This window comes from Periplaneta americana, chromosome 14, assembly GCF_040183065.1.
Source record: "Periplaneta americana isolate PAMFEO1 chromosome 14, P.americana_PAMFEO1_priV1, whole genome shotgun sequence".
NCBI lineage: Eukaryota > Metazoa > Arthropoda > Insecta > Blattodea > Blattidae > Periplaneta > Periplaneta americana.
In genome coordinates this window covers 60378399-60402935 of record NC_091130.1, presented here as the reverse complement: position 1 = coordinate 60402935, position 24537 = coordinate 60378399, and the positions used below count along the sequence as shown (strand labels likewise).

Sequence of the window (24537 nt, the reverse complement as noted above, 5' to 3'; positions counted from 1 at the left end):
TAATACCAGCTGGAATAAACCTGGGTGAACAACATAAAGGTTTTGCATATGCTGATGATTTATTATTAATAAGAAGAAATGAGCTTGAAATAAGACAGCTATTTATTGAATTAATGGAAAAAGCACAAAACATTGGATTAAATTAACGAGAGTAAAATAAAATATATGGTAATCACTAAGCCAAAAAGGATTCCTAATAGCCTTAAAATAAAAAATTATACTTTTGAAACAGTCAATCAGTTCAAATATCTTGGCGTTTTGATAGACAATTCTAATGACAGAAAACATAAAATACTTAACAGACTACACAATGAAAACAAAACTTTTTATGCTGTTCACAAGTTATTACCTTCCCGTTTTTTAATCAGAAATTTAAAAATAATTTTGTACAAAACACTAATCCAACCTGTGCTATTATATGGATTGGAAACCTGAAGCTTAACTAAAAAGAAAGAATACAAATTAATGGTTTTTGAAAACAAAGTGTTGAGGAAAATTTTTGGTCCAATTTTTGACCCACTTGAGAACAAGTGGAAAATTCGACATAATAATGATATTCACAAACTTTATAATCAACCATCAATTTTAGATGTAATACGGACCAGAAGATTAAATTGGGCAGAACATGTTATACATATGGATGACTGCATCGGCGCAAAACAATATATATATGAATACCTTTAACAATAAAGACCTCGAAGTAGATGGAAAGATGAAATTCAGAAGGAATGTGTGGAAATGGGAATTACCAACTGGGAAGAACTAGCAAAAGACAGAACAGAGTGAAAGCTGTTTGTGAAATCGACATGCTCCATAATGACCTATGATTGATTGATTGATTGATTGATTGACAATACATTTACAGTTAAGCGGTTAGAAGCAAAGGGATGTAAGTGATATTTCTAAAATAATGATTTAAGTGCATCCAGGGTAAACTAAAACACTTAAAATTCCAGTGGTAAAGGGATATATCTTTTAACCACATTGCACATTAACATTTAAAATTAAAACTTCACGGAATTTACGAATGCTTAGTAACTTTTAATCACATTCTATGGAAAATAACGTAAGTGCACTTACACTCTTTTGCTTCTGACCACCTCAATGAGCAAATGACGACTTGAAAGGAACAAGTATTAATTACTGGAAACAAAATGAAGTCTATACCAAAATTTCTTATAATCTCTCTGTTTTATAATATTTACTGGTTCAATATATCTTTACTGCATTCTTTCATCAGGTAATAATAAACTGTTATGCAAATAAAAGTACGTGTGTTCTTTTCTCAGGAATCAAATTACTATACAAAATATTTCTAAACCAAGTACTTAAGAATCAATCACAGAAACAAATGAAGGATACAGGGGAAAAAAATCAGGGTCACATAAAGCAAAATTTTCAGGTGAGCAAATTGAAAGTATCACCCTCATTGTTCTTTCATACAATGCTTAAATTTCAACTGCATATTTCTCCGATGCAGATCATTTATGTTCGGTGGATCATCGTGCTAACCACACGATACCTCTAGTCTGGTTGGATGATCGTCCACCTCTGCTTCGGCATGTGGGCGTGATGCCAGCAGCTGGCTGGTTGGTCTAGGCCCTTCACGGGCTGTAGCGCCACGATTATTATTTGTTTAACATGATGATACATTCATATATTAGTTACCTATTGGTAGTAATAACTCATTTTTCACGTTCGGTAGGCCCTGATTTTTTTCCTCTGTACCCTTAAAATGTGAAAACTCGCGCATGGTTTTGGAAGTTAATGGTTAAAAAATCGTTATCTTTCTTGGTAGTTGTATTAATTTATACTTTTAGTTTACTAGTATATGTTTAGTTCTATGAAGTTAAAAGAAAATACACATAAAAAATATTAAGACTTCGGTATTAGAACTTACAAAGAATATGTTTTCAATAGGCTGCTTCCGTTCTGATGTTGCAATTGTTGTTCCTGAGCTTCCTGATGAATTTTCTATTGAGGAATTGTTACTTTCCATAACAAAACTGTCGTGTGAGTCCAGATCCATTCTTTCTGTAGTTTCTGGAGCAATGCCTTCCATTGACTTTGTTTTAGCCGTATTATCTTGAACATTACTTAAATTCAAAGAAGAGTCTTTATCTATAGAACCTGACACTAAAGTGCTATCAGAGGCAGCCAGTGAATGTGCATTTCCACTTAATGTTGGCAGTTGTAATCCAGTTTCTGAAGCACTTTCAACTTTAGGCTTAGAGTTTGAGGAAGCTGATTTCGCATCAGATTCTGAATGTTCATCATCCAGTCTTCCTTTTTCCAATGATCGTTGTGGTAAAGGTGCTGACACATTTGCTTGCTGATGCAATTCCTCTGATGTGCGATGAACATATCTTTTAACAATAACAAAAATTATTACATAAAACAATTAGTTCAAGCATAAAAAAGTTACTACAATATAACGTAAGAGTATAACAGAAGTTATCAAGATACTTAGTTCAAAAACATCTAAATAAGTTTCAAAATAACAAACATGACAAAATGAATCCCATTTACCCAACTAAAGTGATCTTCTATTGTCCTTGAAGTATGATTGCGTGGTATATAGCATTTTGACTTGCATCAAGTAATCAAGATCGTTAATAGCTTGGTTTTTTATTTTATTTTAATAGGTTATTTTATGACACTTTATCAACATCTAAGGTTATTTAGTGTCTGAATGAGATGAAGGTGATAATGCCAGTGAAATGAGTGGGGGTCCAACACCGAAAGTTACCCAGCATTTGCTCATATTGGGTTGAGGGAAAACCCCGGAAAAAACCTCAACCAGGTAACTCGCCCCGACCGGGAATCGAACCCGGGCCACCTGGTTTCATGGCCAGATGCGCTAACTGTTACTCCACAGGTGTGGACAATAGCTTGGTTCTATCCACGAAAAGTGTATCATGTTAGACGTCTGTTAACATGCTAGTGTTATTCCAAATTCGTCTAAAGGAAAAGTTTTCAGAATATGCATTTTGAAGAAAAGGTGAAGGCTCTAGGGCACCCAATTTGTCACCATGTGACTTTCATTTGTTTGGACCTTAAAGGTCTAAAGTGGTACAGATTTCGCACATGTAATGAAGTGAAGGCCATAGTACTAAAATAATTCAAGAAACAGTCAAGATCTTTCTCTTGCTGCCATTATTCGATGTCTCCCCACACAATATGATGCTTGTGTGAATACCTATGGAGACTTTTCTTAAGAAAATCTACTGCATTCATGTAGGCCTATCTTTACACATTGATTTTTCTAAACTACTGCACTTGTGTATCCAACTGACAGTATCCGACATCTCCCCACAAAATGGGACACCAGTGTGTATGTCTATGGAGACTTCTAAGGAAATCTACTGCATTCATGTATATTTAAACATTGATTTTTCTATATCTATCTTCTATGCCATATCAATAAATTTAAAAATGCAGTTATATTGTCAGACTCTGAAGCAGCTATTCTATCAATAGTCTCTAGACACACACCTTCATCTCAAACAGAAGAAATAACTAAAATGTTTTCTCAATTAATAACACCCAAACATCGTAAGATGAAGATTACATCAATAAAAGAATTGTATTCCAATGGATAACCATCCCATTGTGGAATCCTGGGAAACAAGAATGAGGATGCTTTAGCAAAGAAGGACAGCACTGCTACTTACAGACCTGTTACTAAATCTATGTATTACTCTGTGAAAAGATTTATTAAATCTACATATTTAAACTTCAAGAAACAAAATTTGATAACACAATCTCAAGGGAAAAAATGGAACTCTCTGCATCATAATCCACAGTTAATTCCCGATTTACCATGCAAATCGTCTGTAGCTGTATTTAGATTGGCAACAGGCTATAACTGTTTGGCCAAACATCTGCATAGAATTGGAATATATCAGTCCCCTAACTGCCCATTGTCCAACTCAAACCAAGAAATGGATTCGGAACACTTCAAAATCTGTGCTTCAGTGGCTGACCATGACAATATCTTTGAAAAATATTGAAGTTCAAGAAGTCAAATGACTTTATTGTCAAAGTCTGGCATTAGAAAACAACAATTTTTATGTACAGGTACTTTAATAAATACATTTATAAATTGACTCTAAAGGTTTCATTTGATCATGCATTGTACTGCTCAGATAATCTCAGAATGAGCCAAGTTAATACAACTATGTCTGGGTCATTTCACGAAATTAAAAACAAAAGCAATTAATTTTAAAATTATCATTTTTTCTGAAATTTCCATGTTTTCTTTAAGTACATTAAACAGCACCAAACCAAGAAAGGAAGTAGTGGCTTTATTCAGATTGGATACAGGTCATAATTGTTTAGCACCTCCTTAAATTAAAAATCTTCAATTCAGATCAATGCACACTCTGCAATAGCTGAGACCCAGTGCTATCATGGGAACCATACGAGACCATACAGCATATGGGAATCTACATTTTTAATGAATCGTATGGGAAAGAGAAAAATTCTGCCTATAAGGAGCCATACGGCATATGCATGCCTAAGTTTTGTAGGCCTATATGGAGATCTATATTTTTACACGGAGATCTGTACTGATCTTAGATTTTCACTGGCTGTTTCTAGTATAATTGTCTTAATTGATGTTCATGATCATAAATGGTCTATCGCTACAGAACAATAATTGTATAATTGAAAGTACTGAAGTGCTGCAGATACACCTCCAAGATTTATTAAGACACGTGTGCATCTATGTGCGGGCTTCGTAGGATATTCCTTAAATCAAGCTTATTTTGTAATTATGAAAATGTACAACAAAATAATAATTCTCTTCTTCTTTTTATATTGAAAGATTCTAAGTAACGGTTAGCAAGTGGAACAAGCAGGACCAGGTTCAACTCCTAGTTGGGATAAGTAACCTGACTGAGGTTTCTTCCGGAGTTTTTCCACAAACCTATTAACAACAAATGCAAGATATCACAATTGACGAAGCATCGTAAAATATGTATTAAAAGAACCATTAAATGATGGTCAAAGAGGTAGAGAGAGAGGAAAGTAAAATATATTTCAAGGGAGAAAAATAAAGTGTGTGGTGTATGGTCAAGAAAAAAATTACCATGACAGCACTGCTCAGACCTGATGAACAAATAACATCTATGTTACAGCAGGCTAGATAAATTCAAGCGAGAAAAGAACATGATATCGCATCTCTACTGGGATGTCAGATTCCAAATGGGCTAGAGCAGCATTTTCAAACTATGGTCCATGGACCACCTGTGGTCCCTGAGGTCTGCTCTTGTGGGCCTTCAAAAAGCACAGAAGAAAAAATAAAATTCAAACTAATTGTGTATCACACTATACTTGAAAATCTCAAGTTTGGAAATGACACATGGTAATCACCTTTCACTTTTTCTCCCAGTACTGACATTTTATGAAATTTATTATCCAACCTGTCTATCGAATTCCCACTCTACTCTCAGCAACAAAAGAGGGATTTAAAGCACTATGAACGTGGTGTTTCTCGCCATCTTTTCGCTGCACATCAGCTGATGACATGTGGCTAAGTACATTGGTATATCTTCCAGATGTATTCTCAAAACTAAACGAACTAAATCTCTCTCTACAAGGTAATTCTTTGAATGTTCTCAATGTGCATGAGAAAATAGTGTTCGAGAGGAAACTTGGTTCGCAGGTCAGTTCTATAAAATAGAGGCTTTTTTCACTATTTCCAACCCTAGAGTCTCGAAACTCTAAGGTCATAATTTGAAACTTATTTTCCAGGTAAATATGACGAATTTACATGGGTTCGTGACCCCTTTCATTGCGATATTGAAAATAACAAACTTTCATTGAGTGAAAGAGAACAGTTAATTGAACTCTCGAATGACACCAGACTTAAAATGAAATTCCAAGTGGAATGTATGGTTAATTTCTCGACCTTATCACAAGTGAAAAGAGAATATAGTGAACTGTACAATGGTGCTTTACAGATTATATTTCGGTTTGCTTTTACGTATCTGTGTGAGAAAGGGTTTTCATCACTAACTCTAATAAAGTACCAAAATCGACTCGATGTATGTGGCGATCTCTGATTTAAGCTTACCAGCATACATCAAAATATAGAACGACTGTGCAAGAATCGGCAGGCTTATCCATCTCATTAATGTGAGTACCAACATTTATTTATTTTGTTCAGTTAATAAGTTAAAGATTATCCAAACTCTAATAGCCTTGATTTGTTAAAAAACGAAAATGAATTTTTTTCTATTAACATTAATTCAATTAGTTAATACTAATATAAAATTAAATGAATTAAATTAATTTTAATTAATTAATTCTGTTTTAAAATATAAATATATTGGTATTAAATTATGCTACAAAAATGATAAATTTGCTTTCGAAGGGAACAAGAGTAAGGTGGTCCACAGAACTGTTCTGACTTAAAAAAGTGGTCCCCACTTCAAAAAAGTTTGAGAAACGCTGGGCTGGAGGATCCCAAAGAAAGGCCATCAGAAGAAGAAGACAATAAGTGAACTTTCACAACATTAATATATTTTGTTCTGCAAATCCGTTATTCTTGTATTTTTCCGCAAGTTAGTTTGGTTATTATTACAGTTTGTTATACCTGTTTACAAGCAACTTTTTCAGTGTGCAAAATTATCTGGTTCGGAGATTTATATTCTATATATATATATATATATATATATATATATTATTATTATAAACAGAAAGGCATTAGCTTAAGGTAAGTTATGACATGTTTAGACTTGCATATTACTTGTCAATTTTGCTTATAATTACAGTTAAATTTCTACAACACACTACATGATAAAATGAAAACATTAAACAAAAATTATGTTTCATCTTCCTTTCTTTGGTTTGCATTAAAATATGAACTAATTTATTAAAAAAACTGAACTTTAAAAATCGTAGGCCTGTATCTGACGTCAACTATTAGGCCTATCAACTTATTGTGGACTATATTACTATACTAATAATAATGATGATGGCCTTTAAAAGAAAATTATATTTGACTGTAATTCCAAATTTACACCACCTTAAGCTTAAATTTAAACGATTGAATTGATTGATAAAAAAAGGTAACTAGATATAACCTAATGTATTTTTTCCCTCAACCCATTAAGAGCAAATGCTGGGTAACTTTCAGCACTGAACCCTGGACTCATTTCGCCAGCATTTTCACCCTCACATCATTCAGATGCTAAATAAACACAGCAGTTCATAAAGCGTCGTAAAAAATTAAATAACCCAATGTAGACCTAATGTTTTCAATTTGTTCTGTGTTATTTATAAGTTACATTAGTGTAATTGTTCAAAATTATTTTGGCAAACACAGAACAATTTTGTGAATTACTAGATTAAATTGCTGCCCATATATACTGTTCTTCTACCAGCACACTGTTAGACTTGCTGCAAAATTGGAATCCAGAGAGTCCAGCTTAAAAAAAATTCACTATTCTGAAAAAATACCAATAATTTAGTAGTAGGTAAATAGAATGAATATTTTTAGTGTGTAAATAGAATGAGTATTTTAATTCTTTAACGTGTGTAAAAAAAACAATACAAATGAATGGCAAACTAACAGAAATGTTAAAAGTATCATTTTCATAATATATCCATATCCACACCTGTATAGCAATGGTTAGCACGTCTGGCCACGAAACCAGTGACCCAGGTTCATTTCCAGTCATGGCAAGTTACCTGGTTGAGGTTTTTTCCGGGGTTTTCCCTCAACCCAATATGAGGAAATGTTGGGTAACTTTCGGTACTGGACCCCAGACTCATTTCACCGGCATTATCACCTTCATCTCATTCAGATGCTAAATAACCTAAGATGTTGATAAAGTGTCGTAAAATAACCTACTTAAAAAAAAAACTCATAATATATCCATATCCATCCCTAGAAATTGTGAAAAAAAAAATCTGGAACCTTATGATATGTGTAATTTTTTTAAGACCAAAACAAAAAACTATACTTCTTAAAGGAAAGGTGAGGTTACCTAAGCATTGCTCGACCACTTGTGAGTCCAAGGCTGCGCAATGTTGTCTCTTGAAGATCCTTACTTCCAGATACTTCTCTGCGCATGTAAATAATCACTGGATTCGAATTAGGATCAGCTTCATCTGGACATAATTTTATTATCACATTCCATAATGAATCTGAAAATAAAGATTGATGTCATGAAGGTGATACATATTTTCTCAGCATACCTTTTACGTGCTTCACAATTCAGTTCTTTCAGGATAATGCAAATGATAGTCATTTAGTCTTTATTTTATTGAATTATTATTTCAAAGATGTACATAAACGAAATCATTATTATGCAGGCAAATAATAAAATAAACTTTTGTTTTCTAGATTCACACAAAAGGCATTCTTTACAATCCAAAAAAGCAAAAACATCTAATTAATATTTGCACAAAAGAGCTATTCATATATTAATAATTTCTGATATTTGCATATTTACTAAAATCGGTATATAAAAGTAGCATAGATACTAAAATATATTAGTAAATTATAATGAACAATCTCTCCTAACCAAACCACCAGTCAATACTGTTAAATGTGACTATGTAAAGGAAAGTTGTAAAACTAATTGTTAATGTGGTTATTCGTCCATGCATAACAAGGAGAACTTACAACTAGTGACTGCTAATTCTTTAAGAAAGAGGGACTCGTGCTTACTTTCGTAGTCATTTGTGATTATTCTTTTGTGCTGATGATGGTAAAAATGTAAACAAAAATCTGTAGAAATAATTATTTAAATACTGTATTTGGTTTCTCTGTCACGATTTTTTTCCTTTTTCACGAAGAAAATCATTGATTTTGATTACAAATACCGATAAATCACTACTGTGTGCTCTTGATTTCAAATAAGGCCCATTAATTTTTAACTAAAATTATTATATTTTATTTCCATAATTATCCATTAAAACACATTTTTGTTTCTGCGTTGCTTCTAGCACAGCAGCACAACATCACAACTTCATAATGATCATAAGGCAACTAAGAACAGAAGAGCTAATGTTAGCATTAATGTAAGAACGGAGAGTTTTTATTGACGAAAATAATGCTGTTGTTGTTGTTGTTGTTGTTGCAAGACTTCAAAATTGAAAGTCATGATGTAGTAACTACACAAAACTAGGTATACTCCTAATTCTTCTAAAATGTCTGTATTTGTTTTAAAATCATCCCACTTATAACCTAATGTTTTTCTTATATATCTCATTTCTGCTCCAGTTATTCTAGATTTATCTTTGGTCTTGATCGTTCAATTCTCACAACCACATAATATGGTCGGAAGAGCTAACATGTTGTATAATCTTATTGGGTTTTGTTTCGGTTTAAATATATTATTTATTACGCCAGTAATCTTAATAAAGTTATTTAACTTGTAATTTATAACAAATTCATTTTCGTATGAAATAATATTACCTAAATATTTAAATTGATTTACATTTGGTTGTTTATGACAATTTTACTTCTTACTGGTATTTGGCCTTTAAATGCCATTGCTTTTGTTTTTTGTATCGAGATTGTTAATTTATATTCTTGTACAGTGTGTCCCACTTGCTACTGAACACGGAATTTATTTTAATAATTCCAATACTAATGAAGAATTTTAATTAGTTTGAATTATGGTTTATTTAACGATGCTCGAAACAGCGTCGCCGGTGTGCCGAAATTTTGTCCCTAATGCAATGAAATTTGAAGACGACTTACCTCATTCTGCGAGAAATGTGGTGACATCATGATGCTGGAAGAGCCCACCATTTGCATCCAGGCAAGATTGAATTCGCCAGACCATATTATCAGATGTCTTCGCTAGGATATCTGCGGTTATTGCCTGGCTCTCTGTGATGATGTTTTCTTTCAAAGCGTCTATGGTCCGTGGTTTGTTCTTATAAACTGTCACTTTCAAATGTCCCCACAAAAAAAAAATCAGGTGATGTCAAGTCGGGCGAGCATGGTGGCCAAAGTCCTTTCAAAATGATGCAGTCGTCGAAAATGGACTGAATTTCGACCATGCTGGCGATTGAAATGTGGCATGTCGCACCGTCTTGTTGGAAATATCTCATGGTGAGTTCCTGGTCATCCAGTTGATTTACAAACGTATTGAATATTTCAAGGTATTCATTTGTTGCGATGGTTGTATTGAAGAAGATGGGACCAATTATTCGCCGCCAAGATATTGCACATCAAATATCAAACTTTTCTGAATGAAGGGGCTCTTCGTGTATCATATGGGGGTTTTTACTTGCCAAAATACGGAAATTTTGATTATTTATGTATCCCGACAGGTGAAACCACACCTCATCCATGAACCAAGTGTAGTCCAGAATGGTCGGATTATTTTGAACAAATGTTTGAAATATTTGACAGTAACGTACTCATTTCACTTTGTAAGTTTCTTTTAATTCACCACAGTGAAACGATAAGCATGAAGCTTTGCTTTTTTTGCAGCACGCTGACAAGTGCTTTTGGACATTCCTGTTTCTTGCGAAAGTCGGCAGAGTGATTTAGAGGGAGACGCCAGTAGCTTATCCTTCACATTCTCGATCGTTTCCTGTGTCATTTGTTCTCTACCTTCTGCATGTCTGTCCAGTAAAGTTTCGTGTGTTTCAACTTTCTTCAATAAGGCCCAAATGGTGGACTCACTTGGTGGATGTGGTTGTCTTCAAATCTCTCTATGAACCACTCTTGACATGCCTGTATTGAGTCTGTCTTCTGATACACTTGAATAATAAACACATACTCTTCTAGAGTATACAGATTCATTTCAACTGCACTACTTGTCTTTCTACAAACCGAACTGTATTGAGTCTGTCTTCTGATACACTTGAATAATAAACACATGCTCTTCTAGAGTATACCGATTCATTTCAACTGCACTACTTATCTTTCTACGAACCGAACTGTATTGAGTCTGTTTTCCAATACACTCGAATTACGAATAAACACAATCAACAATCAATGATTACACACGTAATGCAACAATCACAAATAAGCCAGTGGACAAAAGCATTGCTGCTACTCCAAGTTGCACCACACAACAATGATCAATATCTTCATTAGTATTGGAAATATTGGAATTATTAAAATAAATTCCGGGTTCGGTAGCGAGTGGGACACATTGTATTACTTTATTTAGTCTGTATATTGATTTTTGTAAATTATCTTCAGAATTGGAGATGAGAACTTGGTCATCTGCAAATAAGAGGATGGTGAGTTGTTTGCTGCGTGATATTGGAATTCCGATTAGGTTTTCTTTTTGCCGTTTTGAAATGATATCATGTAAATATATATTGAATAATGTCGGTGACAACGAACATCCTTGACGCACTCCTCTGTTTATATTGATTTTGAGAGATAATTTAGAATTGTATTTTACTCATAATAATATCAGTTGTAATCATAGGCGCCGACTTTGGGGAGAGAGGAAGGGAGGAAAGACACTTTCTGTCTCCTCAACTCACACAGCCAGGGCATCGCTCCCCAGTAAAATTAATAGGGGTTGCTTAGTCAACTGTCCGAAGACAGATTTGAACCTCATAAGTGACGGGCATCTCATGAGGCAACTAGGCCAGGAGAGAGTGGGGTAGCATGACCAGTTCCTTTTCCCGTCCATTGTAGACATCGCTGACTAATACATATTAGGGTCCCTTCAGACAAGGCCATTTAGTGGTGCTTCTCAGAAGCATTGCAAAAGCACTGCTGTTTGTGATAATGGATATAAATGAGGGCTTTCACACACAGTCACATCATGTATGTATGTATTAACAGTTTGGTAAATGATTACCAAATAATGATTCTTCTTTTGAAATAAAAAACACAAAGATTGTTCACACCAAGGTTTGGTTTTATATAGATACCAGTATTCTTAACGAAAACTGTTAGCCTACATTCTATGTGCATAATTTCCAAATAAATAGATTCGTAGACAGACCTACTGAACATTAATAAATGGAGAAATGGTTGTACACAGACTGCAGACAAACAGAAAGCATGCCTAAAATCGCAGTGATAGTTACCAGTAACCTTTAAGAAATGATTGCAGAATCATAATTCTCTCTCTTTATACTTATAAGGGTTTCCACTTCTCCCTTCCTCACCATCATCATCCTCACCTTTCCCTACACTACACTTACACATGCACATGCACTAATCCTGTAAACGACATAATTCTTCGCAGATACACATCATGCATAACATGGTCCGCCGAAGTGGTGTGCAACTTCAAAATGGATCATATTCCTACCATCTATTCGCAGTACGCAGAACTCGAATCAGGCAAGTGAAGTCGGTAGGCATTAGATTATACACAAACATACACATATTTAGGATAATGAGAAAGTTGTTTGGAGTAGCCAGAGTAAATGACTCCTCTCGTCGTCTTATACAAACCTATTTGTCATGATCTGATGATGAAACCTAGGTGTAGTTCACAGAATAAATACTATGAATTATAATTCCCGTATATGCATAGCTTATTATGAAGTACTCATACCAAACTATGTTTCAATACAACTACCAGTACTTGCTTACTAAGTTATAAGCCTGTGTGTAGAAGATACCATAATTAATTAAATTAGTCTACTTACTTAGGCCTACTGTTTTCAGTTCAAACCAAAACGAATTATATTTTTGCATTTCTTTTGCAATTCCATGCTTCAGTGTCCCAATTATATTAATTATAACAGTTATTCTTAGCTTAGCAGATGGTGTAGAAAACCTGTTACCGGTAGACTGGGACAAGAAAGCACATTTACTTCAATGTCAGAGTAATCCGATTCTTTGTAGATATATTGCGTATAAAAGTTAAAATTCTGGGATTACCTGATGGAAGAAAATCACCCATTAGTCTGTTGCCATTCTCAACCTGGAGACCAATGGTTACATTAGTTTCTTGACGCTTTGTCTTTGCTGTTGCCATCTCCAGCTGTGCATTGTTGGGGAGTCCGGAGAACCGAATAATTGCATTTGTATCCAGAATATGATTGTGATGTCTAAAACATTTGCATGAAAAAAAAATATATAGGCCTATATATAATGTATTACTAACACAGATACTACTTCACTATATAATACATCGATCTGTTAATAATTATTTTGTACTAAATTGTAACCATCTTGAAAATATGTATTATGACAATTTAATTTTTCGCTTTTAATCCATAATACTCACTTAATGACATATTCTTCTGAATCGAATCCTTGTTTATTACAAACTTCTTCGAGCACCTGTATATATATAAAAAAAGAGGTTAAGGAAGACGTAATACATTCCACAGGAACGTTTCTCATTACCACAAAATATTTTCGAATCATTATACATTACTATAAAACATGTCATACAACTACCTGTAAAATAGTTGTATTTGGTGTTACTTTTACAGTCTGTCTTCGACCATTTGGAGCAAGAACAATAACACATTTAATTGATGCCATGACATGTGTAAATTAAAATGTTACAACCTCTGCCTACGGTTATGACATTGCAATCCTATTGTCGCGGACTGGTCTTGACGGTTAAACCTGTTAAACTATAAAACGTCTTTGGTCTTGACACTAGCGAAAGTGGTGTTTCATTCGAGTCTTTGAGCAATAGTGCGCGAAAATATGAACTTCGAGAGTGAAGCGACAGATTCTGAATTTCTGATTTAAGAGCTTTGTTTTTGTCATAAAACATTTTGCTGCAGTTTTTTTACTTTGGGTTCGTAAGGCAAGTAATATATTTTAATAATTTGTTCGAATTAAATAAAATGTAACATTTCAAATTCTCTGAGGGAGTAATCATGCAAACTGGTAAATTTTATTATCACTGATTGACGCCAAACATACCCGTTAAATATTTTAAGATACGTAAGGTACCATTCATTGCAATTTCGGTAATGAACTTTGTCATTAGAAAATGTAATCCATTTGTATGTAGGAAATCAATGGTGACCGGTGACTGGAAAAGAAATTATATATATATATATATATATATATATATATATATTGCCTCACACATATGAGTTTGTACGCACATCTGTCGCAGTCCAATCTCTACCTAAGAAAATCTGTTGTCGGGCAGCGAGGAGTCGTATGCCCGCGTACGGACAATTCCGTGCACGCTGCCCTATGCAGATATGATTCACTCCATCCCTTACTGCCTAGCTTTCTCGGGCCAGACACTCTTCACTAGTCATTAAGCTTCCAAAACATTACTATTTGGGACTGAGATATATATGATATATGATATATATATATATATATATATATATATATATATATATTTTACACCTACTATAACTTAATATCAGTTAAAATGATTAGATTAGATTAGATTAGATTAGATTAGATCTTTATTAGCCGAATAGAATTACAAGCATTCATGGCGTCGTCAGTACACAAGAAAAATGACATAACATACAATATAATACAAAAATAGACTCAATTCTAAATAAATTTAACAGTTTAATATTAAGTGACATGCAAAAAAAAGAGAGAAAAAAAGAAAAAATATATATATATAGGACAAGCTTGATCTTCAGTCTCCACTGTTCTACCTAGTATCTTCTCTTTTTGCTTTCCCCTGTCTTTTCTTCAACTCTGAGTTACCTGAAACATAAATGGTCAAGGGCAGTATCAAGAAACGTTAAATTCTAAAATTTTAAATTTAGGTATTCATTTGTGCAAAATGACATATGTGTTAATAAAATGTTCTTTACCTCTTTTTTTAATTTTCTTATGTTAAGTTCTTTGATTTTCTGTGAAAGTTTATTATATAAATTGCTACCTCTATGTGATATGCTGTTAAGACTTCTGGTAAGCCTGTGGTAATTCAGATGTATGTTTTGGGATGTTCTGGTGTTATACTCATGATAGGTTGAATTTGTTTTAAAGGAATCTATGTTTTGATGAATAAAGCACACTGTTTCTAAAATATATATGCAGGGTACAGGTAAGATTTTTAGTTCTCTGAAAATTTTTATACTTTCAGTCCGAATAGGAACTTTTTTAATGATTTTGAGTATTCTTTTCTGCAATTTGAGGACTTGTGTCACTTTTGGTGAAGATCCCCAGGTAATAATATTATATGATAGTATTGAATGAACATATCCAAAATAGACTGATATTAAAAGTTCCATGGATGATATCTTCACAAGGACACGAAAAGCATAACATAAGCGACTCAGCTTCTCAGTTAGATGTTGTATATGCTTTTCCCATGTTAGACTGGAATCTATCCATATACCTAAAAATTTAGAGCATTCTACTTCCTTAATTATGGTATTACTAAGAACTATGTGAATCTGGTCAGTTGGATATTGATTGAAAGATACATATACAGTTTTATTTACATTTAATTTAAGCTTATTATTTGCTAGCCACTTGTCTAGTTTCGTTGATGTTGCATTAATTTTCATTTGCAAGTTCTCTTCCTTATTATCACTCAGTATTATGTTTGTGTCATCTGCAAATAAGACAGTGTGCAAACAATGTATTTTATAATCAGAAGATTTTTATTTTCAGGATCAGATTGTCATTACAACACCAAAAGTTAACAATTTACTAGTTATTTGTGAACAGCAATACCTTTTATCCAACACAATACTGGCAGCTTTCCTCTGTCAGATTTTTTAAATCAACATTTCTGCCATGAATTTTAAGTTAAATCTTTCAGAATTATTTTAAATAGGATAGTAATAATAATAATAATAATAATAATAATAATAATAATAATAATAATAAATAATAATAATAATAATGTTTCCTTATTTTTAATACATATAAATTATCGTTCTACATGTTTATTACTTCATTGTGATAAATTATGGATAATACTTCCAACAACTACTTTCGTTCATAAGTGTAATGTTAATAGATTTTACCTTTGTACTATCAATAAAAAACACAACATTATTAACATAAACCTTGCTTATTTGTAGGCGTTGTTGATAAATAATAAGATGGATGCAGGTGTGAGAAGACTTCCAATTGCAGCTATTGGAGAGAAAATGACAGACATACTATTGGTGGGAATAATAATTGCGAAACAAAATCCTCGTCAAGTTACAAATAAAAGAGGTAAAGAATTTTCTATTTCACTTCTGGAGTTATTAATTTCTGCTGCGAAATACTGGTTCCAAATAAGGTGCCAATTTCACTATGTTTTCTATATATTTTCTAAGCAAGAAGCAAAACTTTTATAATTACTAATGGCAGGTACTTGACTGTTCGTCATTCACCCATATGAAGCTAGTTGTGTAGGCCAATTTACTGAAATGTATTAATTATAGATTTATACGTGGTCTTAGGAAGTACAATGATGCTGCACAAATCTATTGCAAGATTTTCGCGAAAACATATGTTTTCTGCATTCCTCTACTCCAAAATTTTTTTCGACATGCCGTCTATTGTTGTACAGCAATTTCTCAATGTAAATTCTCAAATTTGTTGGGTGGGCTTGGATGACTGATGTATACAGCATGATTTTTGCTTTCCTTGAAGTCAGGCTTTTGAAGAGTGGATAAAGTGCCATGTATCTTTGAAATGCTTTGTCTCTTATGTTTTGAATGTGATGCCTGTAAGATAAACATTTGTCTATAAGTACTCCAAGATATTTAACTGATGTGATAAAAGATATTATTTGGTTTTGAATACTCAGTTGATCTATAACCCTAGGAAAACGTTTAGTAAAAACCATCAATTGAGATTTTTCGCCGTTGACATTTAACCTCCATTTGGTTGACAATTGTGTTAATATGTTTAGGGTATTTTGCATGTTGACACAAGCTACGTGGATATTAAAATGTCTAGTAAATATGGCAGTGTCATCAGCATAGAGACTATGTAGGCAGTCCAGCATTGTAGGCATATACTGGATATAAATGGAGTAAAAAACAGGTGCAAGAACAGATCCTTGAGGAACATCTGCATTGATGTTTCTGGAGATAGAGAGGGCTGCTCCTATTCGAACTTGAAATTTACGATATTGAAGGTAGTCAGCTACCAGATGAATGTAAATACCAGGGAAGTTTAATTGATGTAGTTTATATATCAGACCATCATGCCATACCTTATCAAATGCCTGTTCAAAGTCCAGAAAGGTAGCAACTATGTTGTTGAAAGCCATGTTGTATAAAAGATGTCAATCTAAACAAAGCATCTGTGGTAATATGAAGACTCTTAAAACCAAATTGAACGTGATTTATTCTTTCAGGTGAGTTTAAGATTGGATTGAGGTGATTTAACATTAAGTGTTCAAAAATTTTACTTAGAAAGTTCAGCAAACTTATTGGCTTGTTGTAGCTATGGGGATTTATTAGGTCTTTACCAGGTTTAGGAAAGGCTATGATGTGAGCTGTTTTCCAAGCTAGAGGAAAATGGTGATAGCGTAGGCACAACTTAAATATTTTAATGATGTGTGTCATTGCACGTTAAGGGAGTCGTTTCAGTGCTTCAGTACAATTGAATTTGAATGTTTTTTTTTCTTTCAGAAATGTAAATTTTATTTAAGTACCAGGTCGCAAAGGTCAAATATGTAACATGAATAGAAAAAAACCTGTCACTAGATGGCAGTTCCTATCGGCTGGTGAAGTTGCTTGTGAATATAGGTCCTATGCTTTATGTTTGTAGTACGTGATTAAAATATTACTTTGTTTCGCGACTGTAATAGCTTCTTCTTCCTCTTCGTTAATCCATTATATTCTTTGCTCTTGACAAGAAAACCGGAAAACTTTCTGTGTAGAACTTCCTTATATATCGGATTTATAAAATAAAACCATCTGCCCTTCAATAAGGATGACCACAAGGATCCAGAAAATAAATAAATAAATATATATATATATATATATATATATAAAAGTTTACAATGAAACAATGAATATACATACAATAAATTTCAAAAGAAAATTAAAGTGAAGATGAAATCATATTACTTGAAATAGATATGAAATTGCAAAATTTGAATTGAATCCTTTAGAATTTCCCTAAGGATTTTCTCAACATTGTAAAATGTGAATCCCTTTGATTTAACGAATTTATCCACAAGAGTTTCTGACACAAGTTCCTAATGTTATTATTCTCAACACACTTCAATATGTCACACTGGCACAAAATAGATAGAACAAGGTTTTTTTCTTAGTTTGGAGCAGCCATACGGATATTTAGTGCTGCTACCTATCATTTCAGTGAAAGCATTGTTAGAATGGTCTTCTGAGAAGGCAGTATAAGCAGCCATTAAATGCGTTCAAGCAGGCGCAACACATATTTTAATTCATTGTTTCTTGTTTTTGAAAGTTTTAAGTTTTAAACATATTTTAAATATGTTGTTGTTGTTGTTTTCTAATGCCAGGCATTTGACAATAAAGTCATTTGACCTCTTGCACTCCAATATTTTTCAAAGATATTATCATGACCAGCCACTGAAGCATAGATTTAAATGGCAAGTAGTAGCCGATTTAAGTGAACACCATATTTTAACGTTTTGATGGCTACTTCATTCACACACAACCCCCAGAATGTCTGGAGGACCACACCTGCTGTTGGTCGATGGGTCCATTGGCAGGTCATAGTGCCATAGCAGGTCAGCATTAGGAACAGAAAAGTAGGAAGGGTAGGAAGGAAAGTGAAATGAACCCCTAGGCCTCGAATGCTCTAATGCCATCGGGGTCGAAGAAAGTAAGAGTTTAGTCAGAGGACTGGATAGGAAAGGGTAAAGAGGGAATTAGGTATTGAATAGAGGAAATTTATACCAAATTCAGTCATTAACTCATCAAGCTGACCAGTACTAATTGATGAGTAGCCCCTCCCTTTAGTTCAGCTTGTAAAATTATGCTTACTAACAGCTGCACCACGGGAAGGTAGGGATGGGACATTGGGTATTTGTCCAGGTTGGTTCCTTAAAGCCTTCAATGGGAAGGATTAATGGCTCTCCCCCCTGTATCCGACAGATACCCTTTTGCAGCCATATTTTAAATATAAGTCAAGTCATGATTTTCCAGAACATATGTAGACATTATTTTTTTTAAGAAGATTAATTCTTGTCTTACATTTTCCTTATGAGAATGTGAGCCTTATGAGCCTATACAAAATATATTAACTAGATATAAAGCAGAAAATGGCATTACATTTTTAAAGAAAAAAAAATAACTGCCAAAAGTAACAACCCTGTGCTTAATCATCATCCCTTTCCTCAACAACAGGCCAATCAATAACATATCTGTAGAATTGCATATGAGTATTTTCCTCTGGCACATAACGTAAGCTGCAAGTTTTTCAGGATACATCTAAATTTTCTCCACTGTCTTTCCATAATTTCTATATAATCATACATATCAGTGCAAAAATAAACAGGAAATTACAACACTAACATCTCCGAAAAAACCACATCCGGAAGATTCTTGTAGTGAAAAATGTCCTCAGAAGAAACAGCAAATAGAGACATTGACATTATTGCCTAAATTGTAAAGACACTCACAGATGAAACTGTAGTTTCATTTTTATGTGCATTAAAAACGCATTTTGAATTGATTTTAGCTTCTTCCAGCGAATCTGAAAGATGTGTTTGGAATTTCACATTACGGGATTCTCCATGTGATTTCATTAATGCAGCGGTCTGGGGTTCTGCTGATTATATCAACAGTCTCGCTGATAAGTTTCATGTTGGAGATGTCGGTAAGCTATAATTTACACTTATCCTAGAGTTGTAGATCATTCCACATCAAACTGAACAAACTAGAATCAATTTTACACCACATTAGTAACAATTTGCGTTTTCTTTTTGCTTCTCAATAACTTTTCTGCTACAGATATTAATGATTACAATCTTAAGCATTTCAGTTACATCAAAGACATACATTTTATTTTGAATGCTTTTAAAAGAATTGCAGATAAAAGTTTCTGCTTTATTTCTGAATGATGCTCTGTTTTTAATATCGGCAATAATCAAAATACAGTATACACTTTTCAGATATAAAAATTTCTTCATTTTGTAAGATATCCACACAGTAACTGACTATTGTATTCAATAAACACGAAACGAACAACACAAAATTAACTGTAATCTTAATGTTGATAATGCTTAACATATGATGATAATAATAAGCAAGTAGCTAGAAATAAGTACATATAACACAACTGATCATGTTAGCTGATACTGGTAATAAATACCGTAGTAGATATTAACAATTGACCACCGGCATGGCTCAGTCAGCTAAGGCGTTTGCCTGCCGGTCTGAAGTTGCGCTCGCGAGCGGGTTCGATCCCCACTTGGGCTGATTACCTGGTTGGGTTTTTCCGAGGTTTTACCCAACTGTAAGGTGAATGCCAGGTAATCGATGACGTATCTTCGGCCTCATCTCGCAAAATACCATCTCATTGATGCTAAATAACCTCGTAGTTGATACAGCGTCGTTAAATAACGAAATAAAAAAAAATATTAACAATTGTGGAGAGCTGCGTAACTTCACATTACCGTATGTTGTTGTTGTTTTCTAATGCCAGGCGTTTGACAATAAAGTCATTTGACCTCTTGCACTCCAATATTTTTCAAAGATATTATCATGGCCAGCCACTGAAGCACAGATTTTGAGGTGTTCCGAATCCATTTCTTGGTTTGAGTTGCACAATGGGCAGTTAGGGGACTGATATATTCCAATTCTATGCAGGTGTTTGGCCAAACAATCATGGCCTGTTGCCAATCTAAATGCAGCTACAGACGATTTTCGTGGTAAATCGGGAATTAACTGTGGATACTTCACATCATAATTAAGTTTATTAGAACAGAGCAAAAGTTCATTATAATTATCAAATAAAAATATGGCATTCATTTATTTAAGATAAATGTTTCGGTATTAAAAATTAATTCTATACTGTTTTCAATTGTTTTCAGCAGAAATGGGTACCATATAATAGTCACTTCTGAATAGTTATATTTGTTTAATTTACAGCAATGCCTTCTGTAGAATAAATTAATTCTATTTACCAAATTTCATATTTCTGATTTTCCATATTAGAGATTCATAATTTCGTGTAAAATTAGTTCGGCATATGCTATATGACGCTAAGAAATTTTTAAATCCTATGTATTGACTTCAGTTATAATAACAGCTTGAAACTTTGATGTAAATTTTACTCTATATATCCATTTTTTAGTGAATAAAAATCTTGCATGTTGGTGTGCTGTATTGTTTCATTTGGTATGGAATGGGATCATAACAAGTTACAATTAATTCAAGGTCTCTGAAAACGAAAGAAAAATTTTATAGACTTCTGTTATAGTATTAGTAATACAGACAAAACTGAAGATCCCAGGATCAACCATGGGTAGTGGCGGCAATCTTCTCGTTTCAGAAACTTACAGTGTAGCTCCAGGGTTCAGTCAAATAGAGTACTCAGTATTTCTCAGTGGCTGAAGCGTGGTGCCGACCACACCACCACATTCTACTGCCGAGGTCCCAAAGCATGGAGCTTTACCTCCATGACTCCTACTCGCCTTCATGCCCTCTACAGGGGATTTACCTAAGTGAGCACACAAGCTGCTCTAACGAGGCATAGATTATTTCTCTTCTTGCTGATTTTGTAGGTCTAAGGAATTAGGTTCAGTACAATTTCTGCTGCTAGACTAATACTTCCATGTTTTCCAAATGCATGGGCTTCAAAACCAACTCCTCAGGCTTCTGTATCATTTACAAATATGATAACAACAAAGGCATAGAAGGTAATATACTCGTTTATATCTCGTAACAATCGAAGCTCTCTCTTCTTTGAGGGTTCAATAACAAACAAATAATAATAATAATAATAATAATAATAATAATAATAATAATAATAATAATAATAATAATAATAATAATAATAATAATAATACAGTCTGTTCAAAACTAGAAAGGTATTGACAGTTCACTGCTTCAAGGCATCACCATGGCAACCGCTCAAACTAGCCTATCAGAGTCTATGGTGACAGGTCGGCATTGCTGGTTGTTTCATAGCGAGCACGTGGTAGCTAGCTGTTTTGTTTGGAAGAATTGAATTTTCGTTTCTGTGTCGCATCAGATATTGGTGTTCTGTCGTGACTATTGTTTTCGTAGTTATTCTGGCGGCATGTGTGTTTGTAATACCGACTATGTTAAAAAAGATGCTATGAGATGCGGAATCTTGCACAACAATGTTTCTTCTCTGCACACTATCGTAAAGAATTTAGGTTTTAAATATTAAAAAAAAAAATCAATGACTGCAAGATGTTAATGGAGAAAATGTTGTTTTTAATCTTTCTTCATAGTTCTATATAACAAACTTTTACTTAAATATGCATATACCTCGAAAAGTCAATAATATTGCATACATGAATTTTTAAAATGAATGCCCATATTTTGAGAAATGTAACTTCATTTAGTGATATGACTGCGAAGCTATTAATTTCTTATACTTTTTGTAAGATCGTCAGAAATAGTATCACCATCACCTTTCGCCTTATTTAAGTTATAGAATGAAATAGACCTAATTGATTCCGCCTCATTATTACTGATACTAATATAATATGCTATACTACACGCCTCACTATTTTTTGTACTGTTCGCCACTTTATGATACTCAGATTTATGTAGGCCTGACACTTCTCCACGATACATTGTTAGCTGATGTAAGGTAGTCCATGCAGCTAAGAACTCTTTCCTTTATAACTTCAAATTTATAGCATGAAATCTTGATTACGGTCTATACTAAGCTTACATATCGCTTGCACACTATGTACAATATTCGCATTCACTCACTCTTTTATTATTATTATAATATTTGTGTAGTCATAGAGTCCGTATGATACAAATTTACGAGTTCCCGACCACTGCTCAATTCCGACATAGCAGATAGGTGGCTCTATTAGTCGCACCGCACAACTTCACAATGTCGCGCTTTTCCCGCGTGTGTGAGAGAGAACTGTCAATACCTTTCTAGTTTTGTATAGATTGTAATAATAATAATAATTTTTTATTGCTAGAATAAGGATACATTTTTTTGTTTATATATAAAAATCACTCTAGCATCTCCAGAAGGAGTACATACTCATACCGATATTCAGGGGGCATTCCACAAAATTTTAAAACAAATATTTAATTAATTAACAAGACATAAAATGTAAAAAGAGAAAACTAAAAACACGGACATCACAGTAACTGAAACTTTATATTGCCTCCCTAAACAACAATTTTTAATTGTTTTTAAAATAAGGAGCATTAATAAATTGAATGTTTGGTAATTTAACTCTTATCTTGTTATAGAGCCTTGGACCGGAGTTGCTACTGAAATAAGACCTAATACTTAATGGTTGTATCACCCATTAATAGTCCCATTGTCATCCTAACTCTCTGTTTTTTATTGTTAGTAATTCATTAGCGCTGCTAGACAATGAAACATTTTTTGGATTGCAAGCAGCCTTTGCAAGCTTCCATCTGGCTAGGAGCTCCTGTCTGAAGTAGCCTTTGATAGAAGCCATTCCACAGTAGTTGAAGCAGGACCTTAGTTGCGCTGCTTCTTAACTATTTTCTGTATGGTAATCTCGCCTTCAGGGATTTCAAACAACTAATTTAATGTAATATTATACTAGATAACAGTAACCTGAACATATTTCAATGTTTTTTATTACTTACATAAAATTGTTTAACAATATATTCATTTTTCAGTGTCAATCTCAAAACCAAAAATATCTCTCCGTAGTCATGAATCAGAGAAAACGAGATTTTCTCCGTCTGTTACAAGGTTAGTATAGTAGGTCAGTAAGTTATATAAAAAAAATAATTAATATAAAATGTAAGTAAAAGATATATTCATTTTATTAGGATAGATAAAGATGTCAATCTTTGGATAGAAGAAATTATTTTAAGTTTAGAAAATTTGACAAAAGAATATCGGAAAAAAAAAAGTGAAAAAACAAACAAACCAAATAAGCCAAAACAAACGAAATAGAACAAAGAACCAACCAAACCAAACCAAACCATATCAAACCAACTCACCCCAATCAAACAAACAACCAACCAACCAACCCAAATGAACCCAACCAATCATGTTATGACTATTAGGTTAGTAAACAGACACATAACCGAACTGTATTATACAGTAGCCTTAAGGAAAAGAAAAAAAAAACATGTTCTTATCTCACTTCTTTCAAAGATAAGTTAAAGTGTGAGCATGTTTGGGAGTTTGTATCCTTTTGTCCGTTGAAGTCCAGAAGTGGAGAAACACATTATCTTGAAAGATGTGTAGCAATTTATTTTTATTATGTAACTAATTACATTCCTCTTTACATTTTATTTTCTTCAACCATTACTCCAAAACATATATATATATATATATATATATATATATATATATAGATACCGGTATAAATTAAATAACTTATTATGCATCCAAACAAGAACGAACATTTTTGTCCTCCCAATTGCACACAAAGGCATTTCTTGATGAACCAAAAAAATAAGACATCAGACTTCATTTATAAGTTGTATGACATAAATTTCATCATCAATAGCTCGACAGCACTGGCCTTCCCCAGAAAT

The 24537-nt window shown here is 33.4% G+C and overlaps 1 protein-coding gene across 1 annotated transcript in view; it reads right to left on the bottom strand.

Moving 5' to 3' along the window:
• The window catches only part of LOC138713353 (tether containing UBX domain for GLUT4), a 33268-nt gene extending 19755 nt beyond the window's left edge, over positions 1-13513 (bottom strand). The window contains exons 1-5 of the mRNA XM_069845383.1: positions 13361-13513; positions 13185-13240; positions 12836-13005; positions 7998-8157; positions 1901-2366 (exon numbers count right to left, since the gene is read on the bottom strand). Of these exons, the coding sequence (XP_069701484.1) occupies positions 1901-2366; positions 7998-8157; positions 12836-13005; positions 13185-13240; positions 13361-13447 (939 nt within the window). The 5' untranslated portion in view covers positions 13448-13513. The remainder of the gene's footprint in view (positions 1-1900; positions 2367-7997; positions 8158-12835; positions 13006-13184; positions 13241-13360) is intronic.
• Positions 13514-24537: the final 11024 nt, after the last annotated feature.